This window comes from Melanaphis sacchari, unplaced genomic scaffold (genome assembly GCF_002803265.2).
Source record: "Melanaphis sacchari strain LSU unplaced genomic scaffold, SCAv2.0 Contig49_pilon_pilon, whole genome shotgun sequence".
Classification (NCBI taxonomy): Eukaryota; Metazoa; Arthropoda; class Insecta; order Hemiptera; family Aphididae; genus Melanaphis; species Melanaphis sacchari.
In genome coordinates, this window is record NW_020271334.1 from 999972 (window position 1) to 1026523 (window position 26552).

General features: G+C 27.6%; 1 protein-coding gene across 2 annotated transcripts in view; it reads left to right on the forward strand.

The window, feature by feature from the left end:
* Positions 1 to 5817: 5817 nt before the first annotated feature.
* Positions 5818 to 26552, forward strand: part of LOC112598665 — a 41743-nt gene continuing 21008 nt past the window's right edge. Inside the window, exons 1-3 of one of the 2 annotated variants that reach the window (XM_025345194.1) lie at positions 5818 to 5890; positions 10410 to 10610; positions 10741 to 10914. In XM_025345194.1, the coding sequence (XP_025200979.1) occupies positions 10870 to 10914 (45 nt within the window). In that variant the 5' untranslated portion in view covers positions 5818 to 5890; positions 10410 to 10610; positions 10741 to 10869. The remainder of the gene's footprint in view (positions 5891 to 10409; positions 10611 to 10740; positions 10915 to 26552) is intronic. The other variant, XM_025345193.1, reaches the window with a different exon arrangement.

A 26552-nucleotide genomic window follows, 5' to 3' on the forward strand; every position in this document is an offset into this window, starting at 1 on the left:
TGTAGAGACGAAAGTCAAATTATAGCTGTAGAGAAAATGATCAAGGTAGGTAATAGAATATAGTTAAAATGTCCTTTTAGATCTTAGTTTAAAATTATTTTTAATTAGGAAACAAAAAAAGAGTAGACAATTTTGAAATTAATCAATGCTAATCAAATCAGAGTACATGTTTTAAAAGTAACATACTATGTAGGTAAATGTAATAGTTGATGTCATAATCAATTGTCATAAAAAAATAAATAATAAGGATATTATTTCATAATTATACTTTATCGGGAACACTGTAATTTATAAAATATAATATACAATTATTATACTCGTATATTATAATATAATTTATTAGTAAATAACAAAAAAATTGTTCTATAATTATTACACAGATAAGTACACAATATAAGTATTGTCCATTTCATGGAATAGATGTCCATATAAAGTATTTTCGTCAAAATTCACAATCTGGACGAATTTCACTATCCGGATATTCAGTTCATGAAATGAGTGGTTTCACTATGTGGATGTGACGTATAGACTGATATAGTAATCAACTGGTATATGATATTAGAGCACGAAAAATATTTTGTTTTGTGAATCTTATTATATATATATAACATTTATATAGGTAGTGAAATTCTCGTCGTAGGTATTACTATTATACGTTAGGTAGGTACCTAAGACAATTACATATTTTTATTTTTACGATTATCACTTGAAATGTTTTTTATTATTCACAAAGTAATAAATATAATAACGATGGAATCGATTTTTTACTATTGGCATTTTAAACAACTTATCTTTGTATAAAAGTTTCCTATTTTCGTTTTTTAACGATGCAATGCAAGTAACTAAATTTATAATTTGAACATCGTGGGAAACAAACAAAATAAATGAATTTTTAATGATGAATTAAATAAAAAAAACTGTATTCTTGTACAGTTATGACTTAATACACATCTTCTATTATTGTCTATATATTATGATTTATGACATTACGCATTTAAATGATTTTTTTTTTACAAACGATATTAGTATTTACATTGGTACAACTCGGGTGGTACTCAGATTCTATCGCATATAAAAAATGTCTAGATATTTTATTTTATTTGCTTTTGTCAACTTTTAATCTTTAATATTGACATTTGTAAGCCGTATTGTTATACAAACATAATTATACCTATGTAGATATTAGAAGTTAAAATCTTCCAGATAAAGTAAATAGGTATGTTTAAAAAATACATAGGTACATGATGGTACATAGGTACATAGATGTAGTAACATCTATTGTTATTCGTTATCATATTAAACCACAATGTCAATGTCCAAATTTCCAATATATTATACATTATTTCTAGTATTTATTGCGTATCCTTTTATCGTACTTCAGTGTGTAGCACCACGTCAGCTGTATAATGATACAGCTTTTATTGTGGTGAATTATTAAGATTATTGTTATTCATTGATTGCGTATTAACCAAATGTTCATATTAATTATTTGTGGGTTGGAATGCTGTTGAAAATGTCGTAATACGTGATAGGTGTTAGGTACTGCCATGAAGCGTTTAGACAAAGATATCTAAAACACCTAATCATATAGAGACATATCATAATAAAAACGTGAAAAATTAATATTACATCTTGTATATTATATAGTTTATATGATAAATATATAGTATACGCATTGTTTATAATAATAAAAATAATATAACGCGTACCTACGAATTAAGCTGTATCGTTTTTTGACCCTGCGGCCTGCACCGAGAGTCGAAACACGAGGAGTGGTGAGCATGAGCATTGTGCACATGTCCGTCCGGCGTGCGTCTTTTGTATTTGTATCTGTACTCTGTTAGAAAAATTTTATAGTATATATAATATCTACAATATTACTATTACTTTTTTTTGTTTATATAATACTATTGTCATCAATCTGTTGCATAACTTCCACCATATTATAATGTATTTTTTGCAGTCTACGCAGTAAATGCATACCTGTAAACAATATTATGATAAACTAATGGTTTCTGGGTCATTTTACTTTAAAATATTCACGTTTACAGTAATATTTAAAAGCAAGTGAGAAATATTAAAATTATTATACATTTTTAATTACCGATCTTGTTTTAAAAATTAAAAATGTGTAGAAGAAACAGTATATTTTAACTTTTTAAGTTCACAGTAATTTTTAAATGCATAATTTAAATCGCATTTTCATTATTGGTAGTTGGTAGATCATCACAACTCACACGCGCGAATACATTTAAGTATTAAATAATTTAAGTAAATGCATTATAAAATGTTTATCCCAGAAATATGTGTTTGTATTATTTGCAATATTTTTTTTTATAAAAAACTATTTTATAATAAATCAACAAGTAAGAAACCAAATTATTTATTGCGAAAAAAAATCAACAAAATATAAGTTAAAATTTTTAATAAAACCTAATTATCACTGGTTTTTCTTATTCAATTTTATGAATTTGTGATCAATATCATTCACTGGTATAGCCATTTTCTTGTTAACAAGTAAAATAAATACTCGCATAAGCGTTCTTGACCCAATATCGAGCGCAAACATGTTTTAAATGTTTGAAAATTACATATTATTAAAAATAAAACATTACTTTCTTAATACGTTTTTAAACATATACATTGGGTATCGTGTATTTGAATGAAATATATATTAGAGGTATAGCCGGTATAGGTTCTAAAGTGTATAATACTAGGAAGTCATATAAGTAAATAGCCTTCATAGCCATCGCCACTTCAACCAAAGGTACATTGCGTGCTGAAAAAAAAGAAATTTTAAAATTTTTTATGGTTTTAAACACAATAATTTTGATGAAAAATGGTAAATTTAAGAAATCCAAAGATACTTATTTCAAATACTTAAACAAATTATAATGCTAGAAAAAAAATTAAAAAAATTATAAAAACAAAATTTCTTTAATGACGTACACAGCACATACAATTTATAATTTAAAACATATATTATTACGAGTATATACAGGTCATGCGGGAGAGTATGTGTGATGGCAGCATTAACCAACCGTCCAAACCCATCACCAAAATGGTAAGTATCTTTGTATTTATCTGCCCGAGTAGTAATTGAGACGGTTAGCTTATTTGTTGGTTTATAGATGGTTCATTTATAATAGTGGTTACTAACTTTTTTTTATCGTATGCCCACCTTGTAAATTATAAAAAAATCTCATGCTCCCCTTTAATTAGAGTTAAAAATATTTTTTTTGTTTTGTTTAATGATATAAAATAACTATACATAAACCAACTTCCTATGATGATTTATTTATTTTTTATCATAATTTTAAGAATAAAATTTAAATCAGCTTGATAATTAATAATATTATTTTTATATTTTTGTATACATCAATTTCATGGATATTTTTTTAATAAATATTATAAGTAAAATAAATTTAATGAACAATTTGAGATCGTTTTTTTTCTCACCAAGTTCATAATTCCGTGGGGATATTATTTTTGATAATAATTTACTGATTGTGAATTAGTGTAATTATCTTAACGACAAAATTCTCGAAATTCTCCCCTTGGAATTCTCCCTCTCCCGACTAAGTCGTGAACCATTGACTTATAAGTACAAATTAGCAGCGCGGAACGCGGTCGAAGTTCGGTTTCAGCCGTTATAGCAAACTGGCCCTGACAGTTTTTCAAAGACAAATACCGTGAATCAAATTGTCGCTACTCGTCGGACACTTGACTGTAATTATTATACCCTACCGTAGTACCGTCCCTACAACATATTCTCGATTATTTTTCGTACAATTCACAGGTTGTTGGACAGTCACGTTGAACGATTTTACTTACACCCATACCCGCGAAAACATCGGTCAGGAAATAGAATGTCTTATGTCCGGGACACCGACGGTCATCAGCGTCGGCTTCCGCCGTAGGGCCCCATCGCAATATTTTATACTACCCAATATCGTTGTATTATGACGTCTACAACAACACAGAGTCGGCACGCCGCGGACCGGTCACATTACCGATTGGTTCCGTTTCGTTTGCACAAGAAATAATAAATCACGACGTCACTGTAGTCGGCAGACGACGTCGATCCCTATTATTCTTCGCTATTTATTGTCATTGCGTATTACCGGAATAATATTATATTATTATTTTCACCGTTTCCGAGAATCGGGCGGCAGCGGCGGCGGTGTTGTGTCAGTCGTACGCGGTGCGATATGGTATTATATCTTACGCTACGTCCAGCTATGCGCCGAGTGTTGGTTATTATTATTATCGCACGCCAGCACGCGACAACCCAATTCCGTCCGTCCGATTACAAACAGTTTTTTTGATTGTGATTACGTCGTAAATATCATAACGCTGGACGAATTGTTTGCTTCGCTCAGTCACCACGAACCTAGTTACCGAATAATTTCCGTGTAGTTTACAGGTAGAGTGGTCAGGGGCACCTGATGAGTTAAGGGACCCGTATACATATCGGAGAGTTGTCGATGTTCGATTACGGGGACATGGTTATTGTATATCCATGCTCGGCCTTGGGCAGTAATCCAAATACGAGAGTCCGGGACGCCGTTAGAACACTGCTGTTTCCCAAAAGTATTTAATGCCATGCTCTTAATACCTTCGAAAGTGCGTTATTCGGAATACTTTTGTAGTATTAAAATTGCATTTTAAGCATATTTTGTAATGCGATGATAGCGTTTTAAATATTCTATTCGGAATACTATTTTTCATCAAGTGTTCGATTGATTATTCCAACAGTATACTTTCCAAGAGTATTTCACTCAAGTGTGGTGTAGGTCAGCAGCTAATAGATGTATCGTATTATTCGCACTGCGATGTCATATACGTACCACCGATAACTACTTACAAGAGTGCTGGCTGAGTATATTCAAATCATTCGTTTTCCACATATTATAATTGTGCTTGTGTATGCCGTCAGCGACAAGTGTGGTAGTGTGGTAGGTATATAATAATATAATAGCTGCACAGCTATTTATTTAGTAAGTACCTACGTCATATAGTGTATAGATATAAATTCGCTAAAAATAAACGTTTTTTTTTTTTTACGGTTGTTATTTCAGTTTTCATAACTCATAGCAGCCGTTGATTATTTACAAGTGTGTGTAACATATACGCACATGCAACAGTTAAGAAATTTTTATTTTCATTTCTACTTATTACGCTATGCATTTTTTCCATCCGGAAGCAGTAGCTGCACCGTTTAAAATTTCCTCAAACTCTAGACAGTTTATCAACTTATTACGATATTTGTGTTTGAATAGTTAAGATTCTGTTAAAATAATTACATAAATGTACTTCATACGTACAAATAAAATATTCACTCTGTAAAAATACCGTAACGTTGATAATATTCCTTTCCCTTTTTATTAATTTTTATCTCAAATTCGTTTTGGGAACGGCATGCAGTGGCTAATTATTAAGGTGCTAAATTGTGTAACCTATAAATATATCACGGTTTTAAATTAATAGTTGGAATACTGGGTAAATTTTTTTATATTATAACAACATGTTTCCAATGACGTAGTGTTTACGATTGATAGATGTCGAGGATATATGTCATGTCACGAGAGTCACACTGTGACTATACCACTAGATTTTCACTTTATAAAAAGTCTTTTGATTTTTAAATCTACAGATTTATAGTAAACTGTCATAAAATTCATTCTACACATTCATAATTATTTACAGCTATTAAATTAGTTAAATAGTTATTGAAAGAAAATAATTTCTTTTTTATGCTGTTGATTGATTGTTTATATAGGTACTATAACTATAAATAAAGCTATTATGGGAATAGTTTGACAATCGTCGGATAATATTTTAAGATTCGGAAGATAACTTATGCTGAAATCATGGATTTTCAATTTTGGTAAGTTATAACTATCTTAATTAAAAAAAAAATTAGCTAAAACTACTTATTTAGCTCAAATTAATATTAACATACCTACTGATAAGTTTTAATAAAAAAAAAAAAAAAATAATAAATAAACTAATAATTATAATAATTTACTGGGCGGAGGTGTACTAAATACCTTAATATTACTTTCCTTAAACCCGCGCCTGGTTTTCTATAAGATGTATTAATGAACTTTTGTTTATTGTAATCGTAAAATAACCCTTCATAAAACCTGAATTTTAGAAGTTTCGCTATTTCTGGTCACAAAATGAAGTCAAATAATATGCTTTTCGTTTAATAAATATAGATAATATATAGATATCAAATATTTTGTCTATCGATGAAAATATTGCCAAAATTTGAAAATTTGTGTAATACATGATATCAAGTGATATTTTGCGCTTAATCGTGTGGTTAGATTACTTATTGGTAATTCTACCAGTTATCCTAAAAAATATTTCAATATTTTTAACCTATAGCGTAGATACTTTAACAAAATATCTAACGCTGTAAAAATTTTAGTCAATAATCCTAATTGAAAAGTTTTTGATTTTTTTTTAAAACCATCTATTTGTCATGGGTAATTCGAACTTTGAACATGTATAAAAATAGAGAGATGAAATAATATTATGATATAAATTTAATATGAATTTCTAAATAAAAATAAAACGTATAGATATATTATTTCACAAGCGCACCGGGGTTTATCAATAATGCTCCTCTTTACAAAGATCTCAACATCACAAATGTTAAAGAGCTAGGTTAAACTAGGCATACTACAAACGATTCCATTTCAAACTTAACTCTCACACAAACCCACTTAAAAAAATATGTCCTCTCACACCCAACCTGAAAACCCTATACGACACGCATAAAAAATTAGTGGTCTTGTAACTTATTATGATAAACTGCTCATTAAATAACAATCTAAGAGGGTGTTGCTAATTGGCCTCTTCCCTATTCTTTTTCAATCTTCATGATTGCATGAAACTCATTTCAATTTATTATATTCATTATTTTTTATATTTACTTATTGTTCTCTATTGTACAGATTGTAAATTTCTCTTAAAAAAAAAAAAATAATAATAAATATTTTATAATTCACAACAGTATATTATGAAGGATAATAATTAAGATAGGTAGATTTATAAAAAATATAAAATTTTCTTTTAGGAAAAATTTTTTAAAATCTGTGGTAAAGGGTTGTTTATAATTTTGACAACGTATTTATAATATGTTATTTATTTATTTATATAGATAAGTAAAGTGGAACCTCAATAACTCGAATCAGTTGGGGGCGAAAAAAAATTCAAGTTATCGAAAATTCGACTTACAGAGGTTACACACTTACACATATGATATGTTATAAAGTAGGAGCCAAGACATTCTTTCGAGTTATCGAAAATTCGACTTACAGAAGTTCGAGTTATCGAGGTTCCACTGTATTTAGTTTTTGTTGTTACAATTTTATGGTAGATAGAGGTGGTTTAGAGTGGCAGAGCTTCCCTCGAGTTAGTGAATTCTGAATAAGTAAAATATAGTTTTTAATGCTGCGCCATCATATTTTGAATTTATTTCACTACGCAGTGGCGTATTTACGGATTTATGTTAGGGACAAACAATGAATATAAACATTTTGTTATCTAACTATATAACGGCATTTAACATATAAAAAATTGTTCTGTTGTAATAAAAATTTGTAATATTTCTGTTTTACTTTACTTTTCATAAAAAAGCCTTAAGATACATTTATACACTATGTTTAAGTATTGTTATACTTATTCAATATGTATCGTATACTGTATGGTGTAGTGGCGTAACTGGGAAAAAATCTAGAGAATAGAGATGCAAAAATAATTTATTTACCGTGATCAAGACTCTGTATATTTATATAGTTGGATTATCTGGGGAGGAAATGATATCTTTACCTCTCACGAAATTGTTAGGGGGGAGCAAATACCTCCATTTAATCTCCACAATTATGCCACTAGTATGGTGATTAGTAGACTTATATTGTATAAATATTTTATTTATTTATTGTTGGTAATACACACGCCAACATATTAATACATAAATTCTTTTATAAAATAAGATCTGTTGTTCGTGGTTTGTGGGAAATTTCATTAATTACTTCTTCAATATTTACTATAACGTTTCAATCGATGAATATTATTGTCAGCCTATAATCAGTCTTTTTATATATATAAAACGAAAAAATTATACTTATATTTTATTAAAATTGTTACTGCAAATTGCAATGCTGCATATTTGTACTTACTTAACTCATTGAATTATGTAAATAAGTTTTTACTCGCTTTAAGCTTGAGAAGCTTTGTTCTGATGTGATAGTGGATATACTAGAAACGTACAATATAATTTTAAAAGAAAATAAATGTTTAGGTTTATTTCTTTATCATAACTTTTTAATGTTTCTAACCCACTTTTCACGTTAGCATCTCCATATACTATTTTAATTTCCACTTTTTTAGCTCAGCTAAGATAACAATGTAATATATTGACATATACTTATCATATATTTATATACATATACATATAAAGGACTTGGGAGCAGATCTATCTGCGTCATCTGCCCCATAAATACGCTACTGCAGTACTACAATTTAGCAAAACAGACATGTACACATCCGATATGTTCGGTTCGTTATCGCTGTTTAGATTTATTTTACGTATGTATTTATGTCATCTAGTCCGTTTAGTGTATCAAATACGAACAATAAAAGAAGAAATAGTAATTTACAAATAAGTCAGCATCACCTAATTAGCAAGCTTAAACGATATTGTCATTTCATTCAAACTCACCAACCAATAAAGAAAAATACCAATTAATTTTTTTCAATAACATTATTTGCCTCGTTGGCGATTCATGAAGGTAATACAGAAGGGTAATTAATAGTATTCAATATGCCGATAGTAATATATCCGTTGATTTTAGGTAACTCATTTCTAATAAGCAAATCGTCAATGCTCGGACTTCATCAATTTAACTGACAATACTGCATTAAAAAACATATTAGTAGGTACAACTCACACGGGTACTATAATTGATTCTTGCGTAAGTCTACATATCTACTTTTGATTATTCGTTCTCGTAAACTTTTGAATTGTAATGGTATCTTGAATCACGTGATCAACACAGGTGCGCTACCATTAATTTCTGCTATTTTATTTTAGGATCTATAGGGCCATTATGACAAACCCGAATAATTCCAAATCGAAGCGCTGAAAACTTAAAAAAAAAAGATATCCACTTCTTTTTTTGTAGTTTTTACACGGTTTACATTTAATGATAAATAATAAAGAAATACTCAGATAAATAGATACCATGTAAAACTATAAGAGTGATCCAACACAGTTTCATGATTGTTAGGACTATCAAAATGAGTGTATGCCCATTTATTTAAACTTCTGTAGTTTGCTGTTCGTTACGTCAACTGCAGGTAAGATCACTTTTAAATCCGCCATACTAAAGAAAAAATTGGACCCATCAAACGGGTTTCATGCGGAGATTCTTATACATTCAATTTAAAACAATGTCTAAATTTTATTATAAATCTTTTTTCGTGCACATTTGCAGAGTGTAAATTATAGGTATCTCCACCATAATATTTCAAATAGTCTTCGATTTATTTATAATTATATCATATTAATCTTTTTTTGCTAACACAAATTAACAAAAAATGTAATTAAATAACTATTTCGGTGTCTCAACTATTATAAGATATTGTATCAACTAATTAATTAATTTATTGTGTTATTACAAATTGTAAATAGTCTTGAATAAAAGAAAAATATCTGTCTAGTTGGGGAGACTATTTGTAAGAACAAAAATTTAGTTAAAATTCAGTACTAAATTAGTGTTTACAGAAAAAGGTATACATATATAAATAAAACATAATTTGTACAATGATTAAAAGCCTCATTTTTTCAAAAACGTAGTTACACGTTTTAAATATTTAAATAAACAAATGTTGTGGTCATTTAAACGGTATTATGTATTTATAATGAATTCGCCATGTAGTGTTAGAGCGAGCAAGCGTGGAGCATTGTTTTCGTATATTTGTTATAATATCATTCTAAACAACAATTAAAAACTAAAAAAATAAAAGTGTATTTCCTTTTCACGTAATGTTTCCTTTGGTCCAATATTCATATGGCAGCAGCCAACAATAAATAAGAATTATAATTATTTATCATGACGCGTTTGAGTGACTTTTGTATCGCCGTGCGGGATTTCTAATGTACATGCAAACAATACCTCTATCTAATACCAATATAATGTTAAACAAATACTTAAAATTTGTGTGATATTATAACAAAATACGCGAACTCATGACACACACATAATATACATGTCATAATACGTATCAGCGACCATTTATGTTTAAAGATGAAATGCACAATACGTAAAAAAAAAAGTGGGCTAATTATTTATATATCGGACATTGGTATGTCCATATTATACTGTATATAGATAGGAGTGTTACCACAAGATGCGAAGCGCCTTGGTCCGCCACCACAACTACCTCCTCCTTCGCCAACGATGCACCAGTTGTTATCTGACGCAGTCTCCGCGGTCCACGAGGTGTCCATTCACGCACTTGGCGGGTCGGCTGCCCAACCATGACCGCTGTTGAATTCTGGACTCTGTCGATCGGTTTCCATAAACGTATAAGTATTATTATAATTCGTGTTTAAACATATTGTCAATTTAGTTTGTTTTCGGTTTTACTGTTATAAATATTTTTATTTATTCGTTTAATCCAATTTTTTATAACATAAATCATAAAAAACATATTTTTTAGAATTTATCACACGCGTATTTATAACTGCAGCACCGCAAGTATTGGTGAAGAATTCATATACTGTGGAAAATATAAGATTTTGAAGTATATAGGTATTTTAGTACTTATAGTGCGCGTGCACGTGACGTTATGATTGTGAATGTGTCCAAACTTCAACAAATTATGAGTTTTGTGGTGAGTTTACATTATTATATACATATTTACAAACATTTTGTTCGATAAAATATAAGAAAAATAATGTTAATCTGTTACTGCAGCAGGTATATTATGAATTATTATAAAACATATTATTATTGGGCTTCACGTTTAAATAATTTTTTCTATTTCTTTGTAACTTTTGAAGCCGAAATTAGTATTCCAACTACAATATATTATAAATCAAATTAAAAAATAATTCAGTTTATACACTACCAACCATTTAAAAAAACTATTAATTAATATGAATATATTAAATATAAGTTAAAACGTTAAAATAACATCATATTTAATCCTTCTTTTTCACACCTTAAAACTCAATTAAAGAACACTTTTTCCTCTCTTGATCTCAACTTTTTTCTTATTAATATTCTTTAATCCAATAATACAGTTATATTGTAAAGCATATACTTAATTTTATATTGCAAACAGGCTTAAAAATATAATATTATGTGAGCTTTACAACTTTTACTTCTTTTCTTTCTGTTTATATTATAAAGTTTTAGTTGTTATTGTAATTGTCAAGATATAATAATTTACAGTGTTAGAATTTCATAAAAAAAAAAAAAAAATAACAACCACATTATACTTAGTAGTAGATTTAAAAAAAAAATTTGTGAAGTTTTTCTCAATAACATTCATGACACTTGTATCCTGTTTGAGTAAACTGATACAATTCGATCTTAGTTTTTGTGTATTTTATCTATTACGAAAGTGAAATATTATAATAGTTAATATTTTAAAATTATTTATAAGTGTTAATATTTTTAGATTTTGTTTTCGTGATGCACTTGTTAAGTCATTGTATAAAAACCTCACAGTAAATAAAATTATAAAGGTAAAGAAATTATTTTATTTCATTTATAAAGGATAAAGCTAAAATTGAATAAATAATTTTTTTGTCGAGTGAATGTAGACGATAAAACGATCTAACTACGTATTTTTCTATAGTTGTCCTCATTTCCTCATTGTATTATTGATACACTAAACCAAAAACGAATTGTTATTTTTTATAACTAATAAAATAGTTTTAAAATTATAAACGAAGAATTCATAGTATAACATTTTTTAATTATTTTTTTTTTTTTTATGAAATCAGAATATTTATACTAACGCCTTTCATTAAGGTCGAATAATATTTTGTACAGATATCATGATTATTTCTATTTTGTCAAAAATGTATTTATTACTCATCATTTACATGGTACTACAATTAGTTGTAATGGGTATTTATTAATTTTCTGATTTTATTTTTAGTTTTTACTACTTTTTAGATTAATTTAATATTTACTCACACCTACGTATTCAGAATTATTTTTTAGTTTATTAAGCACAAAAATAGGACTATTTTAATTCCTTTAAGAGCATTTTGCAAAAAATAACCATTCTTTTCTACACTATTGTTAAAAAATTTTAAAATGTTTAAATAATTTTAGATTTTTAAAATATAATACTCGCAATAATGATAAGTTATGCATTTAATTACTATAATCTACGTATATCTTTAGTATATATGTTATGTGTATGATTTTTATATTCAACTCATTGGTGTATACGATCAAATATGTATAATAATATATATAGTCATTTAAAACGAATTAACCCCAATATATATTTTTTAAAGAAAAATAACTTGAAGAGAATTTAAAACAATATTTTAACAAAGTATTATGTCTATAGTATAATTATTATTTAATTCAAATGGAAACTATCTTCTTCCTTATTATAATCACTCTAGTCGCCTTATAATTTAACAATGCGAACATCCAATTTAAAGTGTTAAATAGTTAAATATGTAAAGAATATTTTTTATAAATAATTTATTTGAAATTTCATAATTTGAGAGTACAAATGTAGATACAATAGTATAAGTGAATTCGTTAAATCGTAAATATTATTAATGGTAATTATTAGCTAATATTTTCCAGGAGTTTAATCCATTTAAATAGTTAGCTTCCGACAGATATAATTTTTTCAATTTCATCCATATTAAAAACGCGTTAGCTACCATGAAAAATCCAATAATCAATCTGCGGGAGTTATTTTTCACATTTTTTGTGTTTTGTTTTTTATTTCACCGTTTACAAAAATAATAATGCTTTCCAATGTCCGAGACTGCCTGCGGTCGAATCGAAAAATTTCTGCCGGATATCATCCAACCGTACATCCTATGCGGCTGTCAAATACTAAACGGTTCCAAAAATTTGATTCATATCGTAAAATGGAAAATAAAAATAAAAACGGCACTATATAATATGCACAACATTAGTCGTAAAACGAACTCGCAGTCGTTAAATTCTTACGATTAAAACCTGTAGATATGTCGATTTGTTTTTGTTTATAATGATGTACGCACATGTATAATAATATAGGTATTAAAACAAAGTATGTATATGTGTAGTACCTACTATATATATACATACGTTGATATTTTATATTTATATATTATATTTATTTTTATATTTTTTTTTTTTTTTAATTATTTTGGTAATCTGAAAAGTGAAAATAAAACCTTAATAGATACCTACTTATAATATTGGAACGCTGGACTTTTATGTTTTTTGTGTGAAATATTCTACCTTAATTATGCGTTATAATACTTACCATAAGTCTCCTAAGTAAATATTATTTAAATTAACATTTTTATTTTTTATATTATCCAAACATCATAATCAGATTCTTTATAAAATTTAAGCACAAACGAATTTAAATATAAATAGTAAATAAATTGAAGTGAAAACTTTAAACTCTTATTCAGATATAATATTTTGTTTATCAGTTTATTTAAGTAATAGTTGAAATTTTTAACTGCTATAGTTCTAATCTTCTAATCGTATATTGTATAAAAGTCAAAATTATTAAGCAATAATCAATATTAAATTATATGTTTTTATTTTAAAATTAAGGCAGTCAGTGAATGATTACTGTACACGTATTATACGCAATTATAATAAAATATGTATATACCTAGGTGTGAATACATATTATTATCACATATTTTGGTACGTTGAAATGTTGATGTTGCTTATAAACTAATAATATAGCTAGTAGCGAGCGATAGATATTTAAATACAATATTAATGAATTCGAGCGTTTGAATTATGATGCTTAACGGCTTAACTTTTCTCATTTTAGAAATTTTCCGATGGTCAAAAATATTATTGATGGTTCTTTTCAAACTGCGTAATGAGCAACTGCTTTTGCACGGAGATCGACGCCTTTCTCCACTGTTTGCGTTTGCTTTGACTTCTAAAAATAAAAATAAAACTGAAAAGTTTAAAAAGGATTACTTTAAACAAACATAATGATATACAATATTTTCGTTATGCGTTATAAGTCGTACACAACAATAAACTTTTTCAATTGTTGTTCCTAATCGTTTTCCACACTGAATAATTTTATTATACTATATAAAAATGAATACACAATCGAAACGTAGCACTACGCGTCCTATTCGCGGCTTAACTAAACTTATTATTATTACTCAAAATGTATATACCACTATACTATGTATTATATTATAACAATAATTATTAAAAAATGTACCACTAACGAGTGTTTTAAAATCCGCATCGTCGTCACAATAATCAGGTGAAACGTCGTGATAAATATTTTCTGTATTTAATAGATGGATCGTTGTTTGTTACTACTATTATTATTGTTGTTATTACTTTTGATTCGGCACGTGGATTGTTGGTATGTACGATTGTACAAAAGATGTGTGCGTGCGTTTTTCCCTTAACCCTTCCGGCGCCAAACGTGATTTGCGATTATTTTCTTCTTTTATCGACGACATAATTATGATAATAAATATTATTAGTTACTACTATTACTATTAACGACGTGATCAAATAACGTGCAGGACGTTTTTTTTTTTTTGGAGGTTACTATCGTGATGATTTTTATGATATTATTAAAGCGCACTTATCTATATCTATGTTATACTGTAGTGGTACCTACTTCCTACCTCAGCGCAGTAGAGTTTTTAATCGACTTCGAAAAATTCTCATAATTCCTCTTTAATAGACTTACGCAGAAAAAATAACCACTATATATTTAAGTGTAAGCGTGAATTTATTGTATACAATGTCTTATATCAATAAAAAAACAAACTTCTCATTTAAATAAATTACAGTCTATCGAGTTCGTTTACATACTATTATACGTATTATTTTACACTATATGATCATGTATTTATATATTTATGCTGACCAAAGGTATCCGACTCGGTCGAACTGTCAATCGCGCACAAATCATTCTTCCCGCAGCAGGAAATCTACTTTCCGTTATATGGGGGGAAGGTCTAATCGGTTTAAATGACTACTTAAAAGAAATTCTAATAACACGTAATTATGTTTATTATCTTGTCTCTACGTGTTCCGTATACACACGATATACGACCATTCCGCCGACCATCGACCCTAATCGTCGGAGCGCCTCTTCGCAAATTGCAAACATTATATTATAGATTGGCATCCTTTTAGACGAATTATACACGCACTGGAACTCAGACGTTTTTTTTTTTTTTTGAATTTTGTACTTAATTATTTATTGTTGCTTTTGTTCGAACGATCATTATTTGTTTGGAAAAGAAACTTTAAAACAATGCAAGAACCTTACAGTATTCAATCAATTTTATTTTTTTGGACTTTTATAGTTTTGTACAAGTATTATAGTTTAATCCAATGTTTATCAATCTTTGTGTTATGACAACACACTATTAAAATGTTTCATAATTTGCGACACACAATAAACAAATAAGATTAATGGGTGATATTTAATTTTTATTGGTATAACATAAAATATGTAAAATATGTCGATAACAGAAAACTTATATATTATATATAACTATTATAGAAATTGTCTATACTAATTTTTATAAATCGTATGAAAAATATTTGAATATTTTGTATTTTTAATATACCTAATGATACATTTGGGCTTATTTGGCAACACATTGGTTGAGAAACACTGGTTTGATCCTAATTATTAGTAGTACAGAGATGTATAGTACACAATAAAAGCTATTAAAATAATATAGTTTTACTTCACAATTCGCGTTAAACACGAATTCGATAAATATTAATAACCTTATTAATAATTATATTTTACACCATAAATTTGACTTTTTTTTGTCTAGTATAATTATGTTTAATGGTCAAAATATATCAAATCTATCCATTTTCGTTTATTATAACTTTAATTATATGTATATACTACATACATATTATGAATACAAACAATTTAAACCATTTAAACACGATCGGAACTTTTTTTTTTTTAATAAATAATAATGATAATTACCTATTTATAAAAACCGGTCAATATTTTACTCCAGATTGTTATATTCAGATGTTAAAATTATTCATCACAAATCATTTATGTATTCATTTTATTAATTTTATTATTATATTAAATAGAAATAATATCGGTAATATGAACATTTGAATCTATCATATATTTTTATTTTCAAAAAAATAGATACTTAATAGGTAGATGTACCCATTAAATATAGTGGAGAATAAATTATTTTATTATTATATTTATTAATTATAATCGAACAAAATCTATAAGCACTTATTAATTAGATAAGTTGTGCTCGTTTAAAATATATTAAACATACAACGATATAAATAAATATAATACGAGTACCTATATTATAAGTTGTATAGACTATAGGTAATTTAAATAGCGTGGACTTTCAAACATACAAAGTAATAACATAAGTTACTATTTTGTGTTAGTAATAAATTAGCGAAAGTTTAATAATTATTAAATGTTTTAATTAAAATGATTGATCATTCTATATTTTGATTAACTTTCTAGTTTAGATTTCAATTTGCGTTTTATCTTGCGAGTCACACCTAAAAATACAGTTACCATGGGTAATTAACCATATATTAATGTATACAATAAAAATACATAATCAAAATTGAAATATGCTTTATATTTAAAAACGATTTAAAATGAATTTATCTTCATCTAAATAGAAAATTAATATAACCCTGTTTAAAATTATAATATTTAGTTAATGGAATAATAAAAATTTTTAATTTTTATTTACGTGTTATTTAATGGATGTTAAGAGCAATATCGGTTGTTACGTATATTTTTCTGATAGTTTGATGTATCCTTATTATTCTATAGTTGTTTCTATAATTTTGTGGCAATGTTTTTTAAACTACAGTATAAAATATTAGCTATGTATAGTAGTGGTAATTTTTTTCAGCAATCAGCCAAACTTTTTGTTTTTTAATTTTTTCTTATAGTTTATACGGCATCTTTTGCACACGAAAATTGGAATGTAAAATATAAGATGTTGGTTTTTGCTCTCCTAATCGTGTGAAACAAAAACTCCGTGCCATAACTTCTTATTAATTAATATTATCTTTTATGTGTGAATGTGTGATTATCCCAATTAAAATAAAGTACAACGTTGCAATATCCAACTAGTGTGTGGGTGTGTGTAATTACGAATTGATAAGAGTGACCAACAATTGTGATTGCAATTATCTCTAAATATCGTAAAACTATTTCAGTTTTTTTTTTTTTATTATTAACAATGAAGCGAAGGTGGTTTTTTAAATTGTATTGTGGTTTTTTAATACAAAACGGAAACCATCGACAATATATTATTTGTGGACGATGATCGATGACTTCATATCGGACAACGATCGATGAGATATAAATGCAGTCATCAGTAGGTACCGTAACGCGTGACCAGCGCGTCGCCAACTCGACCCGCGGTTTGTCTTCAAAAATAGTTTTACTATACTAATTTAATTGGAAAACAATCTGGAAAGCAATCGAGACTTTCACAGAACATTGTTTGATTCTGCTCAGACAAGCTTATGTAACAATCAGAATTTCTGAAAATTGCCAACATCCGTAGGTGATCGATTTCGATCGGGGCCGCGGTGCACAACGATTAAATTGAATTTTTTTTTCATAACTTCCAAAGGGCGACAATCGCTCAATGATCATTATTCACCGTGAAACGTAATCGCATATTAGACGAAAATATTATATTTATTACAATGGAGATCGATCAAATATCGTATTTTTTATTTGTTTCAAAAAAAAAAATAAAATATTTAGGACGTTTAAACTCGCGTGAGTTTGTGTTGGCGTCTATTTATATATATAATATTATTATGACGTAATCGTTATCAGCTACATTGAATTGAGTTGAGACACATTGATCGAAGTGCTGTTGCTTAAAACTCTTTGATGTTCTTATACATGTTTTTGGCAGTTATGAACCGTATTAATATATAATCATTAATCAATCATAATCAATAAATATGATAGGTATATCATTTGGATTATTTTACAACTCTGCAGCTATTGATATTGCATATAGATCGCAGAATAAATTGGCATTGATAATATGCAGTAAGCTGCTGTGCACGCATACATAGAGCCAACATCCGCGTAATGGAAAACGAGCATTGTGTAACAGGTTCATTATAGTCATTATATTGCAGTTTTCGAATGTTTGGTAATCTGCAGTTGTTTGTAATTTTTATATCGCGTGTTTTTCAAATTGAATAATATGACGCTGCGAGTCAAATGATCATTATTAAGATATGCTTATTAGCAAAATTAACTAAAATTTTTTTACTTTGGTAATGAGTTTACACTTTACAGCAAGGAACACAAATCTTGTGCGCAGTATGTGCAAATAAAATATCAGTTAAATAAATAAGATGGTATAGTGTCTACATTATGTACTATTGAAGGACGTTACAAAGGTTGACGAATGAATATTGTAGTTAAATAAATCGGGTAAACCCTCTTGGTATTCGATTGCGATTTATGATAATATATATTATATATAGAGTGTATCATAAAAAATGCATTTTTTAATTTTGTTATAAATCAACTTTATTTTATAATAAATACATTATAAATGATATATATATTGTTTCACTACGAGTTGAGGTTTAAGTGTGAAACATGATATTGCGCATAATGTTCCCTCTTTCATCGCTCGGCACACAGTGACTCTGTCAATGCAATTACTAATCAAATTTTCACAAACTTGACAGTTAATTTCACTAATAACTCATTGAATTTTTTGCTTAAAATTCAATGGAGTCCACAACTTGTCTGCATAAAACAATGATTTAATGAAACGCCGAGACAAGTCGTGCTGTGTAAAACAATGATTAATTAAAATTTGAAACCCCAAAAGAAAAAGTTAAGCTTAACCCAAGGGCAATCAAGGAGAAACAAATGTATCTGCAGTGAGTAACCATTTGGTGTAGATTTTGACAGGTGAGGGTTAACATTTTTTCAGTTGAAAAATTTTGAAGATGAACATGGAAATGCAGAAACAGTGAACGGAAATGTTATTGAAACATGATTTTCAATTTTCCTTAGCCTTTTCTGAATGACATGGATACTAAGAAATGTGGTTCCAGTAAAACAATGCTCCCTGTCACACTTCTGTTCCTTAAAAAAATTGACTAATTGATTCGTTTCCTTCTGTGGCGACCAACAGTGGCTACTAAGGTGTGATTTACTCAATGGGACTTATTCCTTAGGTGTTTCATTAAATCATTGTTTTATGCAGACAAGTTGTGAACTTCATTGAATCTTAAGCAAAAAATGCAATAAGTTATCACTGAATTTAAATAGCAATTCGGTGAAAATTTGATTAATAATTGCATTAACAGAGTCACCGTGTGCCGAGAGATGAGAAGAGGATTATACGCTCAATATTATGTTTCACACTTAATCCTCAACTCGTAGAGAAATAATATAATATATATCATTTATAATGTATTTCTTATAAAATAAAGTTAATTTATAGCAAAATTAAAAATTGCATTTTTTACAAAATACCTTGTACATACGTAGTATAGTACTCACAGATTATGATACGAAAATTATTATGAATATATTTTAATATTTATAATGTTTTATTGACACTTAAAAAATACACGTAAAACGAATATATAATTTTGATAGTGCTATAATATTATGATCGAATTTTAAAATAGGATTTAATTTCATACATATACCTAAGTATTCCAGATTCTGAGAGGAATTATGAAAACAATAGTTATATAATTACGTGTGTGTATCTGTTTTTCATTGATTTATATGAAAATCACGAAATTATTCAAGGAAATTTTTTTTTATATAAGCGTTACTTCTAACGTATTTCTTCAGTATTTAAAGCATCGGCAATGTTGGACAAGATAATATTCTCGACAAAAAATATGCGCTTTTATTCGACGCTTGAAACTAAACGCGGACGTTTGGGCGATAGACGTAATGATAGTAATAATAATTATTGATTTTATATATTTATGTTAAAACACTTTTAGCTCTTAGAAAACGTTTATGCATATGTCTTATAGGACGTGTAGAACACGTGAAAAATCGCTTTAGGTGAAATAGTTTTGCATTTATACGGATTTACACAATGTAGCACAAATTTACAATACGAAATTTCGTACCTGTGCATTATTATTATTATTACCATCTAGAGATTATACACCGACACGATTTTGAGAGTCGCTCTTCTTTATTCGGCCACGCGTACTGCACACATCCGTACACACAACACACGAATATTTTGTTGATGCACATGATATATACATATCTGTTATATTGTTTATATTCTATTATTGTATTTATGGTTCCACGCGCGTTGTATATATAATAATATGTAGGCACGTAGATTGTATTATAACATCCTCTTCCGAGACTGCAATCATAGTTCTGAGCGCGGCTATTGTGATGGACGTTTGGTACAGGAAAATTTATCGGAACGAAACCGATGTAGGTATATATAATATTATATTGTAAGCCCGGTAGCTAGTATGTATACTGCAGCGTTAAGAGATACGCGTATTAAACATTAATACCTTCGTGATTCGATCGAGTATTACATTTGAATACTGTATAATATTAATTATAATAATATTATTCTATACGCGCGGTACACTAAAAGGTTGGATACCTATTTCGGTCTGTCCGCATGTGGTATAATTGACGTCACATAATATACTTTCATCATAATATGATATATTTTATACTTTGAATTGACTGAATAAAGTTTGATAGTTTCGGGGAAAACAAAAACGCGATTTTATACACCCACAGCTAGCATATTATTATGATACATATGTATATTGTGTACCGGAAACAGATAAAATAATATCAACACAGAATAAATACGTATACAATTCCATTATTCTACATAGTCGTCATTCTAACTCCGATTGAAATAGAAAGTCGAACGTAAATTAATAAGTACATAATAGTATAGTATCTACAAATAAAACGACATTATTATATATATTTAAAATTCTATTGTGTTATACACGCATACAGCGTATATACCGATACAAACATAATATTGTTTCGATCCATACGTCTTGCACTGTCTTCCAAAAATAACAATAATAATTGTTATTCATTCGTACATGATAATGATTTCGCGTATTGGCTTTCTATCCACGAAATCACGTAAGCGATGGCGTATTTGGAACTTTTTCGTGCAAAGGGATATTATTTTAAAAAAAATTCGAGTAATTATATTTTATAATATATTATATTACTTAGCTGCTAATAAAATTAAATTCGTGAACACGAATTAAGTACACCGATGGAAGTTTAAAATCTAAAAAGTTATTCAATTTGTAATTTAAAGTTTACAATTCTTTATTATTTGTTAATAATTTGGATGTACTTTTAATATTTAATTCATTTTTTACACTTATTTAGTGTATACATAATAGCATTATTTATGTTTCCGAGTAGATCTACTAAATTTAAGGATAAAATGGTCACGAGTCTCTTAAAAATAATTATTTGCATGAAATTACATTTTTAAATAACATAATATTATAAATTTCGTATTTAATATATTTTTTAAACGTGATAATAAAAAAGCTTATTCATATTTTAAACATATCTGGTGACTTTCTGTTATTAATTAATTATGGAGTACAAAAGCTGTATATAATATAGATACATAATGTTGGGTATGCATTACCTCATTTGTCGTTGGTTTATTATAAGTGCAGGGGAAATTTTTTTTTTATTAATATAAATAATATAAAAGTAAAAAATTGTACTATATAAATAGTGACTGTGGATACTGAATAGTTATCAATTAATAACGAGCTTAGACACTTAATAATTTCACGCTTATCGTTGGCCATTAAACGTATTTAGCAGCAGTAAAATATTTTAATGCAAAATAGACAAGCGCCAAAATGCCAAACTCTATTATTTGAATAAACGTACACAATATTATATTTCATCATAATATTAAACTCTATGTAACACTATAGTGATGAAATTATGAATTTGTTCTGGGCTTAGGTACCCAATGATATGCTATGACGTATAGGTATCGTACCTACCTATCATATAAGTAGCGGAAAAAATTATCTAGATATACTTTGAAAATAAAAATGTATAAAAACTAGAATTTAAGATAAAATTTTTTTGAGGAATAGAAAATTTAGTTTAGATTATTATCATGATAAGAGTCGGGGAATATGAAAAGAACATTTTTTACTTGTAAAACAATACATTGAAACAATGTAAGTACATCAATATTTAAATGTTTATGAAGGGGATACGAGCTATATAGTTACTTTGTTTTCTTCGTCTGTTTTACGTTTTATGCAGCATGAATTCATGCTCCGTTACGATTCACGACTGTGACTAGCTATTTGTTATAGCGTACAGGAACTATTATGTATTCTATATGATATTGATTGACCAATTAAATATAAACAATATATTAACTTTAAACTTATTTAAGTACCTACTTATTATATCAGTATATTCTTTTTGTATTTTTATCAGTTTATCACTAGTTACATGTTTGCAAAAAATATCTGATTTTATGTTATTTTTTATCATGGGTATTTCTATATTTTTAATTGTAGTGTTGTAGAATGAGTTAAAGAATATATAGGTAATTTTAAAACTTCGTAAAATTTAACTTAATTTAGTTATTTGTTTTAATTTTGTTTACAAAAATTGACCAAGGTAAAAAGTACATTAACTTTTAAAAATAAAAACACACTGTTGAATGTGATTACTGAACATATTAAAAATTAATTGGTATAATTTTAAAGGAATAATAGGAATTTAAAATAATTCAAAAAATATTTAAAATAAACGATTTAGACATTCAAAATGTTTAATATGTATGCTTATATTGGCAAACAAAAATAAAATGAAATTATAAACACAAAATCAAACAGTAAAATATTTATTAATATACTAGGTAAACCAAAAAAAACTAGATATGAATTATAGCGATGTTGTTGCTATTTAATAAATTTAAAAAAATTAAAAATAATATTTTAAAAATATTAACTAAGAAATAATAATAAAAAAATAATAAGCTTACATTATAAAAAAAAAAATACAATTCAATATAATATATTGTAAAAAATAATATATCACGATGTTTATGTATACCAATTTACTATGTCTACATACCTAGTATAATATATTATGTTTAGTCGTTCAGTAACAGTCACATGTATTTATACTTATATTGTATTGTTCTGTACTATAGTCTATAGTGTTAATACGTCAGTTTTATTTTTTGTTTGTTTTGTAGAAATTATTTCATATTGCACGTTACCACGTAAATATACAGTTTATAATAATGATAGGTACATAATAATAATAACAATAATAATAGTAACAGTAGTAATCAGCGAAATTTGTAGTACCGTTTTTCGCGTAGTGAAAAATACATAATACAATATTATTAACACACATATACAGACGTGAATGAATTATAAAATATAAAATATGATCTAAATTACTTTCACTAGCATCCAAACTATTTACACACGTAAAAATGTCTATTATCTTACGGGAGGGGTGTAATAAGTAAAAGAAGACGATAAAACATTAATTATTATTTATTATTGAACAAACGTACGAGTAAAAATTCCACCGTTGGTAAATATAATACAATTTTTTCACCAAATAGGACCTGGTGTCTAGACCGTATACTAGTTATCGTATACTATAGAGAATCCGCTTATTTAAAAAATATAAAGTAAAAAAATTAATTTAAATTTCTTTCAAATAAGTATCATCATTTATCATTATCAAATCGTCGGTCATAAATTTGAATAATTTTGAAAATGTTTCCAATAATTTTAAATGTACAAGTGTAATATTTCATATCCACAATGCATTATTATCTGTTTCGTGAAATGGATAATGATTGCATCCAAGCATCGAAATGGAACCGCGGTTTCTCTATTTCACGTATCAAAACAATAATATTATTGATAAAATTTTACAAAATAGATACCTAACGTATTCAGTTATTTGGGTATTAATATAGTGATGTGGACATTACGTATTAAAATCTATCTATATAGAAAATAAAAAACGAATTTCATTATTCACAACTTATTTTATTTGACGGTTCATTATAATTAGTTTGATAAATTTAATATTATTACTAAACACCCGTACAATTTTTTTTTTACAACAGTCTGTTCTATTAAAGATTGAACGCAGACTGAGCTACTGGTCATTGTCTGACCCTCAGGCAATAGCTATGCGTTCTGTGATTGATAGACAGTAATTTTTTGTAGCGAGATACTAGAACAAGACGAGTTTTGGTCAGCCGAATAATTCAATCTTGAATGGAATAGAATATATTATTATTATCATTATTTTATTTTTACAAAATTTTAAAATTATAATTACTTTAAAATACTTTGATAGGCTTAATAGACTATAGAGTGAAATTTTCTTACAGTTAACGGCATATTCAATAATGGTGGTGTAGATTTATTTTGGGTTTTACAGTATATTCAATGATAATGGTAACATAAAAATATTTTAAATGTATGAACTTGAAGTTCTTTATTTTAACTTAATCCTCTCTTTTTGATTTCAAAATTGAGTAACATATTTTTCAAACAATTTTGACGTACTAAATAGTTTTTATCTCAAAATTAACTGGTTGTCGTCAGTTGTCGATAGAAAGAAAATTATTCTTTCTACAATTTATGTGGACATTAAATTTGTAAAGAGGTAGACTGTTAAAATGCAATAAAGATGTACATGTATTAATCGTACATTAGCTCACTCTCATTCATTCAATTTTTAAGAAAAAATAATAACTTCATAATTCAAAGTTGTTTTACAAAAAATAATTTAATTCAAATAGAAACTAAAAATGAGGGAAGGGGAATACAATTAGAAACATTTTTTATTGTGCATACACTAGAAAATAAGGTTAATAATTTGATTTTTTCAAAAATTATTTTAATAATAAGTAAAAAAAAAATCAATAAAATTCAAGGTCATTCGTTGTATATTAATTTTTATCGTTGATCACACTACGTACATGTTAAAATTAGATAATTATGTAACAAACTAATATTATTATTTTTATTCTGATCGTATACAAAAATATATTCGCAAATGTATATTCTGAGGTAAATATAAAAAAATGGTTATTAGGCTGTGAAAGAAGGTGCTGAAGTTTTAAAGCTCTCTTTTTAAGATTTTGAGAGTGAGGTACCCGGAACTACAAATGTTGACTAAAAATTGAATGTGATGTGTTAAAGTCGAGATTTTTTAACGAGCTAAATAACAGATTAATTACACTTTTGTCGACATTTGATATTATACCTACGTGTTATATGTAGGGCAAACGTTATCGACTCTATATTGTTATGTGTAACAGATTGTTATAAGTTTTAAGAATCTATGTATGGAAATTCATACTTCGCTGTCAGTGTTGACATGCGATAAAACGACAGATCGAAAATAGGTATAGTTTTGGGTCAATAAAACGAACGATTTGTATAATATACATAGGTACTATATTTATTATACACATGACATACGTTAAGCGAGGTGTTATTAAGAAGCAGATAGAATTGAGCTGATTGGACACCGAATGATAACATATTATAAATTATAATAACAACAACCGTACATCTGGCTCTCTATTAAACCCTTTCGCGAGTGTTTAACGTATGTATAATGTATACACACACACACACACGTGCACATTAAAACGAATATAAAATCGTTCGAATTGATTACAAGTTGTCAGCTACTATTTATGTTTGTACCTCGTCGTGACATTGTGGCATGCAAAAAAAAAAATACAGTTAATTGAATTGGATACGAACGGGTGCTTTGGACGAACCTATACACACACACACACACATAAATATATAAATATATATATATATATATATTTAGTGGGTTTATATTTAATATTATTATCATTAGAGAAGAACCGGATGCGGACAATGGGTGCGGGGACCGCAATGAAAAGTCCATCGTGGTCTGTAAATTATATTATATCCGTATAATATAATATGTGTGTGTATTCTACATGTTGTTATAGATATAGTTAATTATTTATTGGGGCTATACCGCGCACTGGTGTGTGTGTGTGTGTGTGTGAAAATATCATTGAGTACCACTTTCTATTTTTTCCATCGTCGTCTCATCTTCGTCGGTTTCCTTGTTCTTCGTTTATGCCGTCTGTGACAGATGGACAATGATAAAAATAGACAATATCGCACGAAAAAATTAATTTGTCAAACCCGACACACTGCTGAGGGACTCTCACTGTT